The sequence below is a fragment of the Trachinotus anak genome, unplaced genomic scaffold (genome assembly GCF_046630095.1).
Source record: "Trachinotus anak isolate AG129_WGS33_773 ecotype Australia unplaced genomic scaffold, CSIRO_AGI_Tana_v1 ptg000021l, whole genome shotgun sequence".
Taxonomy (NCBI): Eukaryota; Metazoa; Chordata; class Actinopteri; order Carangiformes; family Carangidae; genus Trachinotus; species Trachinotus anak.
In genome coordinates this window covers 2,546,087-2,563,688 of record NW_027273872.1, presented here as the reverse complement: position 1 = coordinate 2,563,688, position 17,602 = coordinate 2,546,087, and the positions used below count along the sequence as shown (strand labels likewise).

The following is a 17,602-nucleotide window of genomic DNA, read 5'->3' as shown; positions in this document are numbered from 1 at the left end:
GTCTGCATCTGCTACAATCAATCCAATTGTTGTTGAGACATTTCATCTAAAACTGCAAATGTTCACCTTATTGTGGTGCAAGAGGAAAGAGCAAAGTCGGAACGGTTCCATGTCAGTTCACCAACTGGTTCTTTTAAATTGTCCATCATGGAACATGATGACAATATCCACATCTAACGACAGTCACGGCCACAGATGGAGGAGAATCGGTCTCCACATGATGAGGGTGGATTATTGATGGTGTTAATAATAATTAACATATAATATTAGTTTCTTCCCAGCTGGTACTGCATAAAGCATGGGAGGGTCACCAAATGGGCCTACTGGGCAGTGTTCCTGAGGGCTCAAGGACCCCAAAGCACTGGTGGAAAAGGAGGCCTTCCATGTGTCTGTGTCCAGGGGCCAAACACCTAAAAATCAGGCTAAAGCATTAAACAATGCCTGGGTTAAAAAAGGGACAGTGCCAGAGCCTGGAAATATCTCAACCATTGTCACTGGTTGGGATCGAACTCATAAAACATTTGTTGGCAAAAATTATGCACAAAAGCCCTGTACAGTAGACTTCTCATATATCTTCAGTTGTCAGTTTATTCAGTACACCAGCTGAAACAAATGCAGTCTAATTCAAGAGTCCTGCAGTGACTCCTGCAGTGACCCAGCCCCCACCCCAGCCTATCATATCTATATATATGGATATAAGTTAAAATGTTAAAATGATATTAAATAATATAATTATAAGATAAGGTCTTAATTTTTTTTTCTTTGTGAATGCAAAGTGTTTCCCCATTTGATAATAAAAATGAATAAATAACTTGTCAGATTCTAATAATAATATCCTCAGTGACATTAATATTTCCCACTATCTCAAACTGAGGGGCAAAGAGAAGCGGATGAAATCAGGTAGCACCATAATGCAAATGGCGATGACTGATGAACCCAATAATAATTATGAGATATTTTCTTGTAATTATGAGATAGTAAGTCAAAATTATGAGATTTTGTTGTCTTTTGTGAAAGCATTGCACAGTATTAATATTTGTGTGGTAATGTTTATTCTCAAACCATCTAATATAAACATGAATAAGTATGATGGTACAAACTGCCCCAGAGTTTCAGTGTTGTGTCTTTTCATATGGTAATTTATCATTTCACCACTGGAAATTTACCAAGGACGGTATTTAACATACTATGGTCTTCAGGACACCACTGGCATAATTAACACGACGCAGGACTGTTCTCACACCAACATGATTAAGACCCAACTCAGACAATATGAGCCTGACAAAACAGTCCGGTGATATAATCTCAGGCAGTAGCTGAACTATAGCTGTGTCTTTTCAGGTATTCTGTTGGTATTTGGCTAAAATGATTTAATTCTCCATGTCCTTGGTTATTAATTGCCTCCTAATCTCTAACATTTCCTTCAGTATCAGCTAATGTCTTTCTATAGATTTTCTCAGTAGGTCTAAAAATATTTTATATAATCTCTGCACAAAACAGTTTAAATGCTGGGGGAAAAAATCACAGTGAGCTGTTTTGGTATTTCTACTAGTGTCGTGGATTGATATTCTTATTCTATTTACTGTTGAATTATTCACATTTTTAAATGTTACAAACTTGACAATTTGTATAATGTGGGAAATTAGTATTGGTCTTCTAATGGGATTTGTGTTTTGTTTTTACCCCGTTGAAAATAACTGGATCTTCTTCTTAAACTGATCTGTATTCAGATCACACTCCCTTTAAAATTTCTCTCCTTCTGTTTCTCTTATGTTCTTTACATTATAGTAAGGACTGACCTTGCATTCAAAGAACTCCTATTTAATGCACATGTAATGTTCAATTTCTAAATAATAATGTTTAAATCCATAAGAAAGTTAAACTGCAAGGTTCATGCTACAGTTTACATAAACTACATTCCTCATTGCTTCGTGCCAAGTGGATGATTCTCAGGTTTCTTGCAAACAGCTGAAATCAGAGTTAATCAGTAATAATATAGCTTTTTGATTAGTAATATATATTTTTTATTTTATATGTTATTTATTTATTCTAGTTTTTTTTTTTTTTTATTTCACTGCACATATATTATTGAAACATTTGTTCTTAAATTAAAAAAAGATGAATTTGCAGATAAGGATTAGAACTGCCTAAGAAGGTAACAGAACAACTGAACAGGAGTAGAAAATAAAGTGATTCTGATTCGAAAAATAGCTTCAGCTGTTATCAGCTAAATCATGCAACATTTAAGATATATACAAATCTGGTTACTTAAAACTTTAAACTTTTGAGGGGATCTGCAAGAGGAGGCCTCTAATTGATCAAATCTATTTCCTTTAGTGATAAGAGAGAGGCTACTAAAAGAAGCCTCGTTCATTAGGTCCCTGGCTGTCTTCTTCATATGTCAGAGTTTCTCTTTGTCAAATAGACAGTCTCTGTGATCCTCATCTGACTTTATTTGAAAATACAGCTCTTTTAGCTTCACTTCAGACAGCATCAGAGAGATAATGCATTTCAAACAAAACAATTATGGCGTTGCCATCCTCGACTGACCTGAGGGACAGCATCACATCATCTTACTTCACTGCAGCTGCCAGAGGTTTATACACTGTATGTTGATGCACATACAGATGTAAAAATGAATACAAATACAGCACAGAGAGTATATCTGAAACAAAACCCTGCTATCTTCCAATTGCAGATCAGAGTAAAGACAGGTGCCTATTAGGAGAACATTTTATTCCTCTTTGCCTTCCACAGCACACAGGGATCACGTGGAGAAGATGTAGCAGGTATGGATTGGAGGGTTTTCTTATTAACAACTGACAAATCTTTCTAGTATATTTTTTGAGATACTGTGTATGTAGAAAGAAGATTGACAGCAGGTGTGGAGGAGGATCAGCAGACAATCTACATTTCTCCAGGAGCCAGGCATGGATTCAGCAGCCACTCAGGCTTGAAACCATAATCCCTCTTCTTACCTTATGTCACGCATAATCAGACTTATCTGAGGCTGAGGAGAAAGGGGGCTGTTTGGTGTGTCAGATAAAAATAATAACAGTTTTATCCAGTGTTTGCGTCCTTTCATCTGGGTCTAATGAAAAACAATAAAGTGACATTTTGTTTTGTTATCAAAGGATGATACTGGTGTTTTTGCACATTTAAAGACCCCCTCCGATTAAAATCAAGTGTTCTCTGGTCAACCTTGAGCAAGCAGTGGCAGCAGGCGGGGATCAAGGCCTGATCCAGAATTTCTCAATGAGGAAGTAGGAGTTGAGCTTCCAGCCAGTGGCACCATTAGGATCGTTAGGCCCTGAATGTAATTTGAGGGGGAAAAAAGTCAATGTCGTCAGCAAAAGCATTGCAGAAGGTGTGATTCCTTTCCCATGACAAATGAAGTAACGTTTAAGTAACAAGTAAAAAACAAGTAAAAAAATATTAGCTTAGCCTCATGACTTTGAGTCGGCAAATAGGCAACATAAAGCAAACTGTAATTATTATGGTATGTTTATGTTTATGTTGAGATTAATTGCTCAGCCCTAGTCTGTGGGCATGCGTGAGACAGAGTCAGGAAGTGAGCCAGTCATTTTGATGAGCTAAAACATTAAAACACATAAAACACAATTCACACATTTGCTATGGGGACCCCCTTAGAACCCTCTTAAGGATGTAAGGTGGTCCCTGGACCCTACTTTGAGAACTTAGGCTCCCAGTATTCATCTAAAACTGCTCAAAAATTGTACATTTACCTGTTGAATTTTTTTTTTTTTTTAATCTCCCAAGGGAAGATTCCCCTGGATCAACACACAAAGCTCTGGGCTAAGCCCCAGTGTCTTGAAATCCTAGCAATGCTAATTAATAATTATAGCATTATAATATTTTTATATAGTTTAAAACATCTCTGAATGGGAAGTTTTAAGAACATTTTCCACAGCTTACATATAGGCAACTACAACAGCCTATATGTACAAGGCATGTTTGTCATATTTGCTCAGAATGTTTATTTTTGTACTTACAAGGTTTCCATTTGTTCACACTTACTTGAATGAAGTAATGAAATAATCCACTGCTGTGAACAGCATGTCTGCTTTTGTCAGAGTGATGTTATCATTTTATGTTCATGCAGCTGAGAGTGCACTGCATTAATATGCAACAATAACTGGACTTTGCCAACTTCATCAACTTTTTGATTTTCTATCATCTTAAGCGGGTTTTAAGTGTCTGTAAGTTCACACCATTCAGAAATGAATGGGAACTGGTGGATAACTGTAAGGAGAACTTGGTAAATGCTTTATGTATTTTAAATAGGATAAAACACAAGAGCAGTGGTTGTTTTTTTGTGGGGGGTGCAGTGCAGAAAAGAAGATGCTGAGCAGGTGTGAAACCTCCTTTGTCAGTGACTTACTTTCAACTGAAGCAGCTGCACACAGGAGGCAGCAATGAATATGAAATGCACAGCTTAGCAAACTCATGCAACCACAGTTCTCATTCCTGAATCCTCTCCAGTGCCACAGTTAGAAATCACAATTTCAATTTGGACAGTTGCTTGATCTGGTCTTTATCTGAAAGACTCGAAAACCTGAAGACTCAATGGAAGTCGGTGGAACTATGCAATTTGATTCACGTCTGAAAATAAGCTCAGCACAATGTCTCGGAAGGCATTAAACTTGCAGCTCGAAAGAAGTTAATTGATGGATTTATCCTATTTACACAGGCCATTGTGATCGAAAGGACTCGCTATAATAACTGGAGAGATTCTGAGAAAGAGAGAAGTGCGTGTTTGCGTGTGTCAGAGAGAACAGAGAGAAGGGGGTGGGGGTATTTGCATTTATTGTAAGGGTGCAGGTATAAAGAGGAGCACAGGACACTCTCGGCTCTCTTGGCTCTAATAGCTGTGTGGCACCGGCCCTCGCAGCGTGTGGAGCTGCTGGAACCGAGTCTGTGCAGGACTCTGTGCTTCTCGCTGCGTGGGTCCAGCTCCTCTCCAGCCCTCTGCCCTCCTCCCACTGCTATGGTCGTCCACACACACGGTTGCAATTTCAGCACCACGGACAGCTCTCTCTCCAGCTCCAGCCTCAGCACCGACGCCTCCCTGCGGGACACCCCGGCGCCCCAGAGCCCCGGCGGGCTGAGCCGGACGGGCCACACGGTGGTGGCAGTATGCCTCGGCTTCATTTTAGTGGCGGGAATCCTCAACAACTTCCTGGCTCTGCTCGTCTTCGCAAAGTTTCGCTCCCTCTGGACGCCCATCAACCTCATCCTGCTCAACATCAGCCTCAGCGACATCCTGGTCTGCGTTTTCGGGACCCCCTTCAGTTTTGCTGCGAGTCTGCAGGGAAGGTGGCTCATCGGAGACTACGGCTGCAAGTGGTACGGGTTCGCCAACTCCCTCTTTGGTAAGTGACACCTGCAAATATGGAACTTTGTGTCGGTTTATTCCCGTTTTCCACCAATTTGTGCTGAAAATAACTTTTCGGATGGATTCTGTAAGTTGGGGTCACTGATGATTTGGTTGAGGGCACCGGTGGAAGAAGTCTGAAGATCCTCTGAAGATAGTAGTGCAGCAACAGGTGGTGTAAAAGTTCTCACTTAGTACAAGTAAAAGTCCTGCATTCAAAATATTACCCAATAAAAGTGCAAAACTATTATAAGTCATACTGAAAGTATATAGCACCTTTTAGATTGTTATTATTGGGTCATTATTGATGTATTAAATGTGAACTGCTTTAATAATATAGCATATTTTAAATCTTTATGTGTAAAATCATAATGTGCAATGTAACTCAAAATTACAACATTTCTTCCTGAAATGTAATAGTGTGAAAGCATAAAGTAGCATAATGTGAAAATGCTATTACAAGTATCTCAAAATTGAACTTAAATACACCACATTAGTAAATGTACTTCACTTAGCTATTTTATACCACTTACACTACGAATGAAGACCAAAGACAGCACTGCGATTCACAACATAACTCGGCCATTATGAGGCTACACAGGAAGCCAGCGATGGTGAGAGACAGTATACTGTTGCAGTCTATTCATCTTGTGTGGATGATTCAGGTTCAATGTGACATTTGATGGAGTTCATTTAGTTTTGCTCCCTTGACCTGATCACCACCCCCACTATAATCTACATCATACAGGCACATATGCTGCAAGCTTATAGAGAACATGTGAGACCAAAGATTTCAGTTGAAGGATGTTTGCAGCTGAGTCAGAAATGTACATCCTGTCTTTGTATTTGTTGGACAAAAGACAGACATGTATTATCTCATCATCCTACTGATGAGTCACACCCAACACACACATTCATGCACTCTTCAATACGGCAAGGCAAGATCTTTTTATATAGCACCATTCAGACACAAGGCAATTAGAAGTGCTTTACAGAGCCATCTCCTACATTAAAGGGAAGACATTAAGAAGATGTTGAAATTGCATTTAAAAGACAATAAAACAGAAACAAACTAACACATAAATACAAATTCTCTTCCACACACACATCCACAAACATTATTAAAGGACTAGTCCAACCTACAATCTGACCTAAGAAAGAATCTTTGACAGTGAAACCCACTTATTTGAGCTTGATATCCATCAGTCCTTCATGTAGGTGAGGAGTTGAGGATGGAGTCTACCTTCTCTATGTCCGCAGTCTGAAGGCATTCTGGGAAATGTATTAATGTGATGATGGTGTTAAATGGAATTTCGGGGGCATGAAACCTCAAAATGAAACCTTGTTGTGGCACTAGAGGAAAAGTCAACTGATGATCAGCAAAGCCAACAGGATTCAGTGTGTCTGAACTATGAAAGTCTTTGGGAAACGCCATGGCAGTCCATCAAACAGCTGCTCACTCTGGACCAAAGTGGTGGACCAGCTGAAACACCGTCATCTTGAGAGAAAGCAAAAAGGCACAGATGACAAGCAGCTGAACATCATGTGAGGGGGGATTTTTTTTTTCTTTGAGGGTCTGAAGGTTTTCTGTCACAATAAAAGGAGAAAGTAACACTTTTCCACACGTATCCAGGTGACCCACAGCCACCTGGGTCGTTTCTACGCTATAATTACCCCACTGGTTTATACAGTAGCCTACAGTTGGTGCCTACCTGTCGATCTGTGAGGCTCAGCAGCAGAAAGAGGGCTCATGATCTGATAATATCATGTGATGGTCACATACTGCTTCAGATGAAACTTTCACCTTGCTGGAAACGTGTAATAAAAAGCACTTAGCTTACTTTAAGATGCAGTGAAATTACATGAAATTGCAGCGCAGGTTGGGTTAAATGGACTTTCCCTCAACCAGTGGAACCAGTTTGAAATTGTTGGGGGGGAAATGAGAAGCATCGTTCCAAAGATTAACTAAAAATTGCTCTGTGATGATTATATCTAACCTGTTCTACCTGTTTTCTCCTCTCTTGCTTCATAAGGGATTGTGTCCCTGGTGTCCCTGTCCGTTCTCTCCTATGAGCGCTACAACACCGTGCTGCGCTCCTCCCAGGTCGACATCTCAAACTTCAGGAAGGCCTGGCTCTGTGTCGGAGGCTCCTGGCTCTACTCTCTCCTCTGGACTTTGCCGCCCCTCCTGGGTTGGAGCAGCTACGGGCCTGAGGGACCCGGGACCACATGCTCTGTCCAGTGGCACATCCGCTCGCCCACCAGCGTCTCATATGTGTTGTGTCTCTTCATTTTCTGCCTGGTGATGCCGCTTCTACTCATGGTCTACTCTTATGGGAGAATCCTGATCGCAATCAGGAGGGTGAGTGCATACTAACCTGTTATACAGGCCATGTTCAACACATCAGTCAGTCTAATGTGCCCGACGTAGGACTAACAACTAATTAACCAGATATGAGGTGTCATTAATATATCATCTACTGGAAACTATTTTGATTCACTGACAAAATTTTATTTTATTTTATTAATAAAGCGTGTTTCATGAATAGTTTTTATACAGCGTGTTACAAGGCAAGGAAAACACATAGCGGCCATTGCTATCTGTGGATCTTTGTATTTGTTTTACTGTATATGTACATAATTTCTCATTCATGTGCAAGTGGGAATGGGAACACCTTCGCATAAAGTAGCACAAATGAGAAAATCACTGAAAACAGATGGCAGCTCAGCGTTAAAGCAGCTCGGATCTAAATTTAGAAACCTGTGCGCTTTCAGTTACGTCTGTTGCATTTTGATGACTTTTCCGCTGAAGAGCACTGAGATGTTTTACTTTCTGCTTGATACGAGCGTTTCTATTGGAATCCGTTTTTCACCCTTTTCTAGTCGTGAGTTTTTCACTTGTCCTTCCTTGTTTGCAGCTTCATCATGTCACTGAAATAGGCGTGGTGTACCTTTATTATTGTACTTGATATGGCTGGACACACTGTACAATCACTTACATTACCTTTGGCAATATTTCAATAACAAATGTCTGACAGAAAAAAAACATACGCACGTTTACAAAGGTTCAGTAGAAAACACATATGGCACAGATTGCATGCACAGAGCTGTAATTTTCTCAGGATGATGTTCTCAAAGTGCTGCCTTTCACCGTGTCCGTCTGCTCATATGAAGCCTTAAAAGCTCTGCTAAAGTGGGCTGCATTGTGACTTTTGAGCTGTCAAGGTGTTCTTGGTACATAAGATCGTACCTCAGGGGTTGAGTGATAGCTGTCAAACTCCCACTAACACTTGGATCACCTTTTTTTTTTTTTTTTTTTATGTAATTTCAGGGAGCATCAAGCCAGATAATCCTCGAGGCCACAGCTCTGTGTTTACAGTCTTACAATCAATTTATCCAGCACGAGAAGGGTAAATCAGGGGAGCGAGTGGGGTTTCAGAGCCTGGGAGCATTCTTGAGGGCAATGACCCCCTCTCAGTTCCCAGTGACTCATCCCCACCTTGGTGGGGCTTACATAAGATCACCAGTCTCACAAATAAGTGATAATAAAGGGCTCCAAATTGGTGTCGGATCCTTCCATGCACTTTGCTGCTACTACTCCTATTAATGAAGCAACCTGTTACTAATGGATACCTGCTATTACATAAGCACCTCCATTTTAACTCTGTGCACCCAAGGGAGTCAGAGCGTAGAAGGGCTTTGCTGACTTGATTACTGTGCTGTTGAATGGGGGCTCAGCCACGTGCTAGTTGCCCTCCAACTGAGCGACCTGCCTCAGGCTTTTCTTAGAAACAAGAGCAATCAGTGTGCGGAGCCTTCTGGAGGCTTTTCAGAGGTGACTGAAACTGACACGTCAGAGGGAGAGATGACATTTATATCAACAGCGTCAGTGTGGATCGAAGTGGGATTTTTTTTCTCTCCGCATGACAGCATCACATTTAGACTTCATTCACAAGGCTGTCGACTACGCTTCATCTACCAACTCACACTCACTTCTGAGATTTATTCTCACAGAATTGTGTCTTGTTGAATTGACAATGGACACGTTTCCTAACAAAAAAGTACAATTTTATTCCAAAACAAAAGAAAACATTTATTTCTATTTATCTACTGGAGCACGATTCTGTAGCACTCTTGAGCTTATTTATCATATTTTAGTCTCCATTGAAATAAGAATAGAATTGATATCAAAATCAGTTGCTAGTGTGATTTAACTGAGATGCTTCTCATAATTTCTCTGCGACTAAAACTCAAAACAGAACAAAAGAGCAGCCATGCAGAAATCACTGCTGATTGGACGTTGTCAGAGCAGTTATTACATGACAGAGGATGGAGGACACGCAGCAGCAAAGGTTATGACCTAATACCGTACAGGGTGAAGTTTAATTGAGTGTGTGAAAGATGTGCAGTAATCTGACAGAAAGACATTCTCATTCATTCATGAAGCACCGTGATGAGCATCACAGTGGTAATTACACAAGGAGGCAGGGACCACAGGGCTGTGAAATCAATACTGAGGAGGCGACAGTCACAGCAGAGGAGGCACCGCTTTAACCACTCGGCTTATGATATATCTGAGCTCATTTTAGCCCACGGCCGCAGCACATCAGGACAAAAAGCAGCAGGACAGATGTAATGAAACACACTGGAGCATGTGTACCAGCCTCACTGCTGTGACCAAACTTTAACCACGTAGTATTTTTAATGAGTGCTTCTATTTTTACTGCAACACGACCATTACTGAGTCTTACATGTTGGTTCTACTGACAAGTATTTCCAGTGTTGTAGCTAATTCAGTGGACACTACCTTGTAACCTGACATATTTTTTTAATTGTCAATCATTAGTCTGTCTGTGAAATTGTGGGGGAACCATTGATAAATAGTACAAAAATGAAAAAAAGCTCTGTTTTTGTAAAGCCCAAATAGATATTAAAGTGGTTCTCCACTGATTTTGTTCACATTAAGTTACAAAATATTTCAGATCATTTAAAAATGTGTGTCTTGAGTTACAAAAACAATCTCAACTCTTTTTATTTTTTAGAGCATCACACAGTGTTCATCAGAAATAGAACACGCTAAGATGAGTCATGTGTAAAATGGAGTTGAATTTTTTCACATTGTTAATGATGATCTCAGTGTAGGTCAGACCATGAATTTATCACAGTGTCCACAGGTGGGATCCCTGAGCTTGGAGTCAGCTGTATCACAGTGTCTTTTTTTAAAGGACCACCAGATGGCACCAAAGAAAGACATTTTCAGATACTACATGTTGTGTGGATTTAATGTAATCAATCACAAGACAAATGCTGAACGTAAAAACCCAAAGAAAATAAAAAACAAGCAAACAACACAGAAATGCACATGGGAGACGAATGGAAAACAGAACTTCAGTCAGCACTTGGTAAAATTATTGTAAGACAGGTTTAACATCTATACTTCTTCCTCTTCTTGTTTTTCATGTCTCCAGGTGGGTAAGATCAATCTGCTGGCAGCTCAGCGCAGAGAGCAGCACATCTTGGTGATGGTGTTGTCCATGGTGTCATGCTACATGCTGTGCTGGATGCCCTACGGCATCATGGCCCTCATGGCGACCTTCGGCAGGCTGGGACTGGTCACCCCCATGGCCAGTGTGGTGCCTTCAGTCCTGGCCAAGTTCAGCACTGTCATCAACCCGGTCATCTACATGTTCTTCAACAACCAGGTGAGAGTCCAGGGCAGAATGTTTTTAGTACCTATGTCTGCTCAGCTGTGTCTAACTGTTAAGTGGGGAGGGAGATAGTGACACCCACAGAGGAGAACTCAACTCAGTCTCAGCCATTTTACTCTCAGTGTCTCTTTATCAGCTCTTATCAGGTGCTGCCAGCAGCACACTAGATGGCATGCTTCTGTCTATATCAGCTTCCCCTGCAGCCTGATATGGGCCATGACATGTTTGAGACGCATACATGACATATTTGTCTCTGGTAACCTCGGGGTCATTTTTTAAATTTCCTAGCTTGCTTATAACCATTGTTTCAACAGCATTTCTGTGACTGTATTTTGATGTTTAGTCAGGTCCTACTTGACATGAGTGTTATCTAAACACTGTTAAAATACTGTTAAAAAAAACTTTTCAACCACATGAATCCTAGTTTTAACTGAATGTCTAGTCGTCATTTGACCTGCAGATTTAACAAAACCACCAAATCAGTGCTGAGTGAGAATGATCGTCCTCTATTCTGTGCTTTTACACAGTTTAATAGGTGTTTTGTGGCCTTGGTGAAGTGCAGCGGGGAACCCCTGTCTGTCCAGGGAGAGGTGCCCCCAGCACCTGCTCTGAGCTCCGGACAACCTCAGATCCACAGCAGCTCCAGAAACGCTGCCCCCTGCAGCCGACACAACGGACACCACACACTTGTTGTCCACTACACTACATAAAAGTTTTCTAAAATCTTTTTCATCTGACAGACTGTGAAAGTTAAACCAACTGTATTTTTTTTCTGATTTAATGTCCTGAATCCAAAGTGCAACTAAAAGACACAACTGCCCTCTGTCTCTCAACACCTTTGCCTTTGATTTTACACATGAAGATGAATTTCACTGTCAGCTCTTTAACATTTGAATGTAAACTCGGTGCCATGCAGTTCAGCCTCTGCTTAAATGCATATTTAACTTGGTCATGTGTTGACCTTCCATATATGCAAATACCAATGTACAATATATGTTCTGAATGACTGTGTTCTCAGTTCTCTGAGAGACTCGGAGCATGTACATGCAGATGCACATAAAAATCACAAATCAATGAATGTCCTTAACATAAAAATAAACTTCACCCTCACTTATCAGTTACACATAGATATAGTATGTGTCTTTGATTTTGAAGCATCATCCTTGTCTCTCAATCTTTTTCCTTTCCACAATGAACAGCCACACCAGTTATTACAATATAATATTGTGTAATATGTCCCTTAATAGAGAGAAAAAGGGGATAACTTAATATATAGAGATCCTGGTTCACCAGTTACATGAATATAGCTGGTACCAAGTTAGGGGCCAAGTTACAACAACAAAATAGAAAACTAAATGAGGGTTTATCAACATTGAACATATTCATTTGATGTATTTATGTACATGGAAACTCTGAACCACTAGGGGAGGCTGTGAGCCGCTGCAAAAGATACGTGAAACACATACTATGCATCTGAACATTTGAAGTTTTCTCCCACTGGTTGCATTACCACAACTATAAATATACAGTGAACATGAAAGTACATGAAAATAATTTGCAGTGTTTTGGCTGCATGTGTGTCAGTCATTTTATCGTGTACATTTTTAGATGAAAAAAAATATATAGTTTTTTTTAGGAAAGATTTTTCTTAATAAATACAGTTTTGTGGATCAGAGATGCTGTTTTAATACAAATTCATGAATTTATTATATTGTGTATCATGTAGTGCACTATACAGTATACATAGAGTACAGTATATTACACATAATTAAAATTAAAAAACAATGTGGTTTAAGAGCACCACCTGTACTGGGTTAACTTTAACCAGGCAGTACCAGTGGATGAAGAAGCTCATGTTTCGTCACAAATTTATTGTTAGTTGTTCAAAATGTTAGTATTTCAACAAACTGCAAAGGATAAACATATTATTAACAACCAGTAACAAATAGTGACATGTAATTTTTAAAGCGCTAGAATAGATTATAACAGTTCATACAATATTTTAATTTAGATAAATGGCCCAATAGTAACATAAAAAAAACACTACCACTGAATCAAACAGCCCATTGTCTTGGGTGGTTTTCTACCCACTGGCTAACTCTGTCTCTCCAGCGATCTGTCACTCCCTTCACTGGAGATGAAAAGCTGCACTGACCTGCAGCTGTTCAGAAATGACAACAAGAGTTAATCCTGAAACCTCATCGAAGCTAAACCTTCATACGATGCTAAGTTGCTTTATATTACTTTATACTTTAATAGCACTCTGTGACTAAAGGGGTGAATATGACACATAAAAAAAAGATGTTTCACATTAGCCCAAAGAGCCTGTGTGGGTACGGTGAAAAAAAATAGTTGGTCACATTCCAAGCAAATGTGCCACCACAACCAAGCAGAATTTATGCTGCGGTTGTTATTACTGATTGACGACCCTGTCATGTACCTGAATGAACTTCTTTCATGTTGAACTGAACTGAACTGAACTGAACTGAATTCAGAATTCAGAAAGCTTTCACTGGGAGGGAAATAACCAAACAATCAATCAAACAATGTGAAAATTTGAGAAAAGCTTCCCATGGCTACTGATTGGACAGCTTGGTCACACGGTCTGATTTTGTGTCGTGGTCACTGAGTCTTCACATTGATGTTTTATTATGAGACGTGTGTAGAAAATGTGTGCCTTCCTGCTTTTAGTTTGACTCTTTAAATCATATCTATTTGCTGCTGATGTGGTCATTTGTGAGCACTTAAGAAATAGGCCTCTGGGTATGCTCTGTGTAATGTTGCCAACTTTAAATAGCATCATGGTTTATATGTCATACACTATAATACACTTCATAAGAATTTGTTTTTTAGTTGCCAAATAGAGGAATGTCACCACACTTATATATAGAAATACTGAGTAAGGCAAAGGTCATGTAACATTTTGAGGAATTTAGGTAGTGCACATATCTGACAGAAAGGAAGGGGAAAAAAAATGCAATGAGGTATTTCACATGCATACATACACACATGTACCCATCAGTGGTCACATCTCTTGAAGAAGTGCACTCTGAAGTCTTCCAGGAAGTAGCAAGAGTAAAACTCAGTTGCTTAAGAGAGCGGCAGTTCACAAGTGCATGGGATGTCACGGACACCAGGCAGCTCTAGATTTCACCACTCCTCTCTACCATGATCAACACTTACCAGACCAGCCTGGCTCCACCGCCGGTGCCTCCGCGCCTCAACAGGTCCCACCCGGTCCTCATCCCGACTCCACTTCCATCTCCAGGCCACAGCAAGCCTCTAATCCGGTTCTTGGTTGGTGTAGTGGTTCTGCATTTATTGCTGTCTGTTGGAGGATTCGTCTATCTGTACTACAATGAAAAAATGGTAAAAATCTTCTCTTATAGATGAGGATTTTAACTGAGTGCAGTTACAATGTCTTATTTGTAATTATAAGTAATATTCCAAACCATTACAATTTTTTAATATTTTACTTTGCACTTACTTTATAAAGGTGATGGCTTAAAGAAAAAAAAACATTTTTATTAAAAATAAATCTTCAACTAATATTAAACTTAATAATTAGGTTTTAATTTTAAACCTAAAACAAACAAGCAAACAAACTAAAGTTTTTGATTAAAGAAATCTTTCATTTGCATTTCCAAATTAACTATTAAGTTTTATTGTGACACATGAAGCAACTGTTTACAGTACTGCAGATGGTTTTACCCACACTGGGTACTGAAATAGAAATGTCTAAATTCACATATTTGAAGCACAGGAAATGCTCTTGAGAAAGCAGGTGAGATGTGAGCACACGCTCTTGTTACAAGGCGAGCTTTTTGCAAACAGAGACAGAAAGGGATTTCATTATGAATGTTACGCACAGATAATAAGTATCATAAGGAAATCTATGTTTAGGATATTTTACTGATCTACTTTATTCATCTCTACAGGAAAGAACTCCCTCACCTGCAGGACATGGTACATTCATTTCATTATTTCTTCCTGAAAGTAATTTCATACATTAAGTTCATTAAAAAAATTTCAGACTCAAAAATGTCTCTGACCAGATGTTTGTTTTTTTCTCCAGCTGCTTTTTCCTCATCAGAAGAACAGAAAACCATGGCAGGCATGGTGGTTGACAGGCAAACAGCAGGAAAAACTATATGTAAGAATGAATGAACAAAAAAATACATATTTTGAAATTTAAAAAATGCTATCATAAGTAATCAGAAATCTATTTAGAAGTTAAGAGTAAAAGTATTTTCATTATATTTCTTAAACTCTGTCTCTCCAGCGGGTCATCTCATGTGGGACATGGACCACTCGATTCGTAGTAACATCAACTACTACCGTGAAAGCTGGCTGACTATTTTGCAGCCTGGTGACTACTACGTCTACTCCATGGTGACCTTCTCCAAGAGCGACTCAATACTCCCGCTGGCCAGCAGGGTCATGCTGAGGAAGACCGAAAAAGGAGGAGAGACGGCTGTGATGCAGGCCTCCTGCAGCCTGTACAGGCCCCCTGAGAAGGTCTCTATCCCTCACCTGTGCACAGCCACGCAGGGAAAGGTGGTCAGACTGGAGACAGGAGACCAGCTCAGCGTCTGGGTACAAAACCTCTCACTGGTGGACTACGATATCATAGCCACAACCTTTGGGATGTACAAACTGTAAGACTTCTAGATGAGCAGGTGCATGGAACTAAGCTGGAGAGTGGGAACTGATGGAGCTGGATATAAATCTGCTGAGAACACTGTTAAATACTCGGCGGATTTGAGGGACAAAGACCACATTCCTAAACTATAATTTATTAAACTTTCTATAATTGTGTATTATTTTGTGTTTTCTGTAGTAATGTTCTGTATTTATTGATGAGATATAATGAGATTATATGGATGTGAAATGAAATTTTTATATTTAATCTAAAATTTTTCTTCTCATCAGTTTTTCTTGTATCTGCCCATTTACACATTAGACTGAAACATCCAGGCTGAAGCACCACATTAGATGTTGGCAGTGTTGCATTACACAGCTATTCAGTGTGTATGTGCAAGTATGGAGCATATCTGCATGAAAATGCAGAATATTTTTAAATGGTGTAAGGGAAAGGAGTGCCACCATTTTTTGTTAAAAAAAAAAAAAAAAAAGTTTGTCCTAAGAAGAGTAAGCGTTGAGCTGCTTGATAGGGGATCAGGTGAACTTAAAAATATCCAGATCGTCATTATTCATGTACACAGCAAAGTTTGCTGAAGACCATCAATATTCTTCTGATACACCCACAATAGTCCTCCATTGGCTACTCTGAGATCAGACTTTGATCATATTTACTGTAAAGTGCAAAACTCTGTAGCTCAGCCTGTTCCACTACGGTCTTCAATTTCTAGGACACAAGAAACTACAGAACAAAGATGCATTTTCTCATGATGCTAAGCCACAATAAACGGGACCACTCAAGATTTAGGTTACCACTTGAGAAGTGTAACTACCCTCAGTGATGTCAGTTCTTCGTGAGGAGCATGTTTTCAGTGGTACAAGAGAGATCCCTTTTGTGGGAAATAATTTCAGTGTAAACATCAGATTATTTTCAGGACAATGCCAGTGTTTTTGCAAGTCTCACTTTCCTAATTACAAATCACATACGTGTTGTTTTACTGCTGACAACAAGCTGCAGAATTTCCGCTGTTGTAATATGTTTTCCTTCTTTCCAAGGAGCCAATGGTTTCCATTCATTTCCATATGTTGTATGAGTCATAATTATTATCAAACTATTGAAACTTGCTTGAGTTGTGCAATCCATCACAATGAACTTTAAGTTTTTTCTTTACTGATGTGTATGAGTACAGTAGCTTAGATAAGAGTTACTGTGATGTATTACACAATTCAAGCAAGACTCATGTTTGCCATTTGATTTTTGCACTGTACAAAATTGGATTTAGAATTTAGACGCTTGAAAGACAGAATAATTCTTCTGAAACCCTACAGAATGGTTTCCTCCGTAATTATTCTGGATTCCTGGTAAATGAAAGTGTTAAATCATGAAAAACTGCCCGTTAAAATGCATTGCAACAGACCTTGACCTGGTTTTTTCACTGGCCACTTATCCTACAGGTATGAGTTAGAAGCGCCTTCAATCTGCTTGGTGACTAATATTAGATTTTAAAAATACTGGGTGAGTAATCTAAAAAAGTTCTACCCCTCCACCAACCCATCAAAAGTGAAATGTGCAGTGCTGTGCAAGTTTAAGTTTAGCACCACACACATTGCAAAACCAAGCCGAGTTTCATGAGTAGAAGGGCATGGAAAATTTGAATATCTATGGAGGTGTGTACAGATGCAGAGGCGACACACTCTTACAGGATGTCATCTATTCTAGTCACTCCTTCCATCCTGTAAAGGGTTTCTTCTGCTGTCAACTCTGAACAACCTACAAATCCCTGAACCGCACATGTGCTGAATGCTGCATGGAAAAGCCTAACATGGTGGATTTTCCAGTATGAATGAAGGAACGTAC

The 17,602-nt window shown here is 39.6% G+C and overlaps 2 protein-coding genes across 2 annotated transcripts; both read left to right on the top strand.

The window, feature by feature from the left end:
- The first annotated feature begins 4,876 nt into the window (after nt 1-4,876).
- On the top strand, nt 4,877-12,224 carry tmtops3a (teleost multiple tissue opsin 3a). The gene is made up of 4 exons (XM_071457750.1): nt 4,877-5,393; nt 7,429-7,757; nt 10,864-11,097; nt 11,631-12,224. The coding sequence occupies exons 1-4, from the start codon at nt 5,009-5,011 to the stop codon at nt 11,811-11,813; spliced, it is 1,131 nt and encodes a 376-aa protein (XP_071313851.1). The 5' UTR covers nt 4,877-5,008; the 3' UTR covers nt 11,814-12,224.
- A 1,911-nt stretch (nt 12,225-14,135) lies between these two features.
- Nucleotides 14,136-17,575, top strand: cd40lg (CD40 ligand). Its single transcript, XM_071506644.1, has 4 exons — nt 14,136-14,472; nt 15,042-15,069; nt 15,179-15,256; nt 15,386-17,575. The coding sequence occupies exons 1-4, from the start codon at nt 14,272-14,274 to the stop codon at nt 15,763-15,765; spliced, it is 687 nt and encodes a 228-aa protein (XP_071362745.1). The 5' UTR covers nt 14,136-14,271; the 3' UTR covers nt 15,766-17,575.
- The last annotated feature ends 27 nt before the right edge of the window (nt 17,576-17,602 follow it).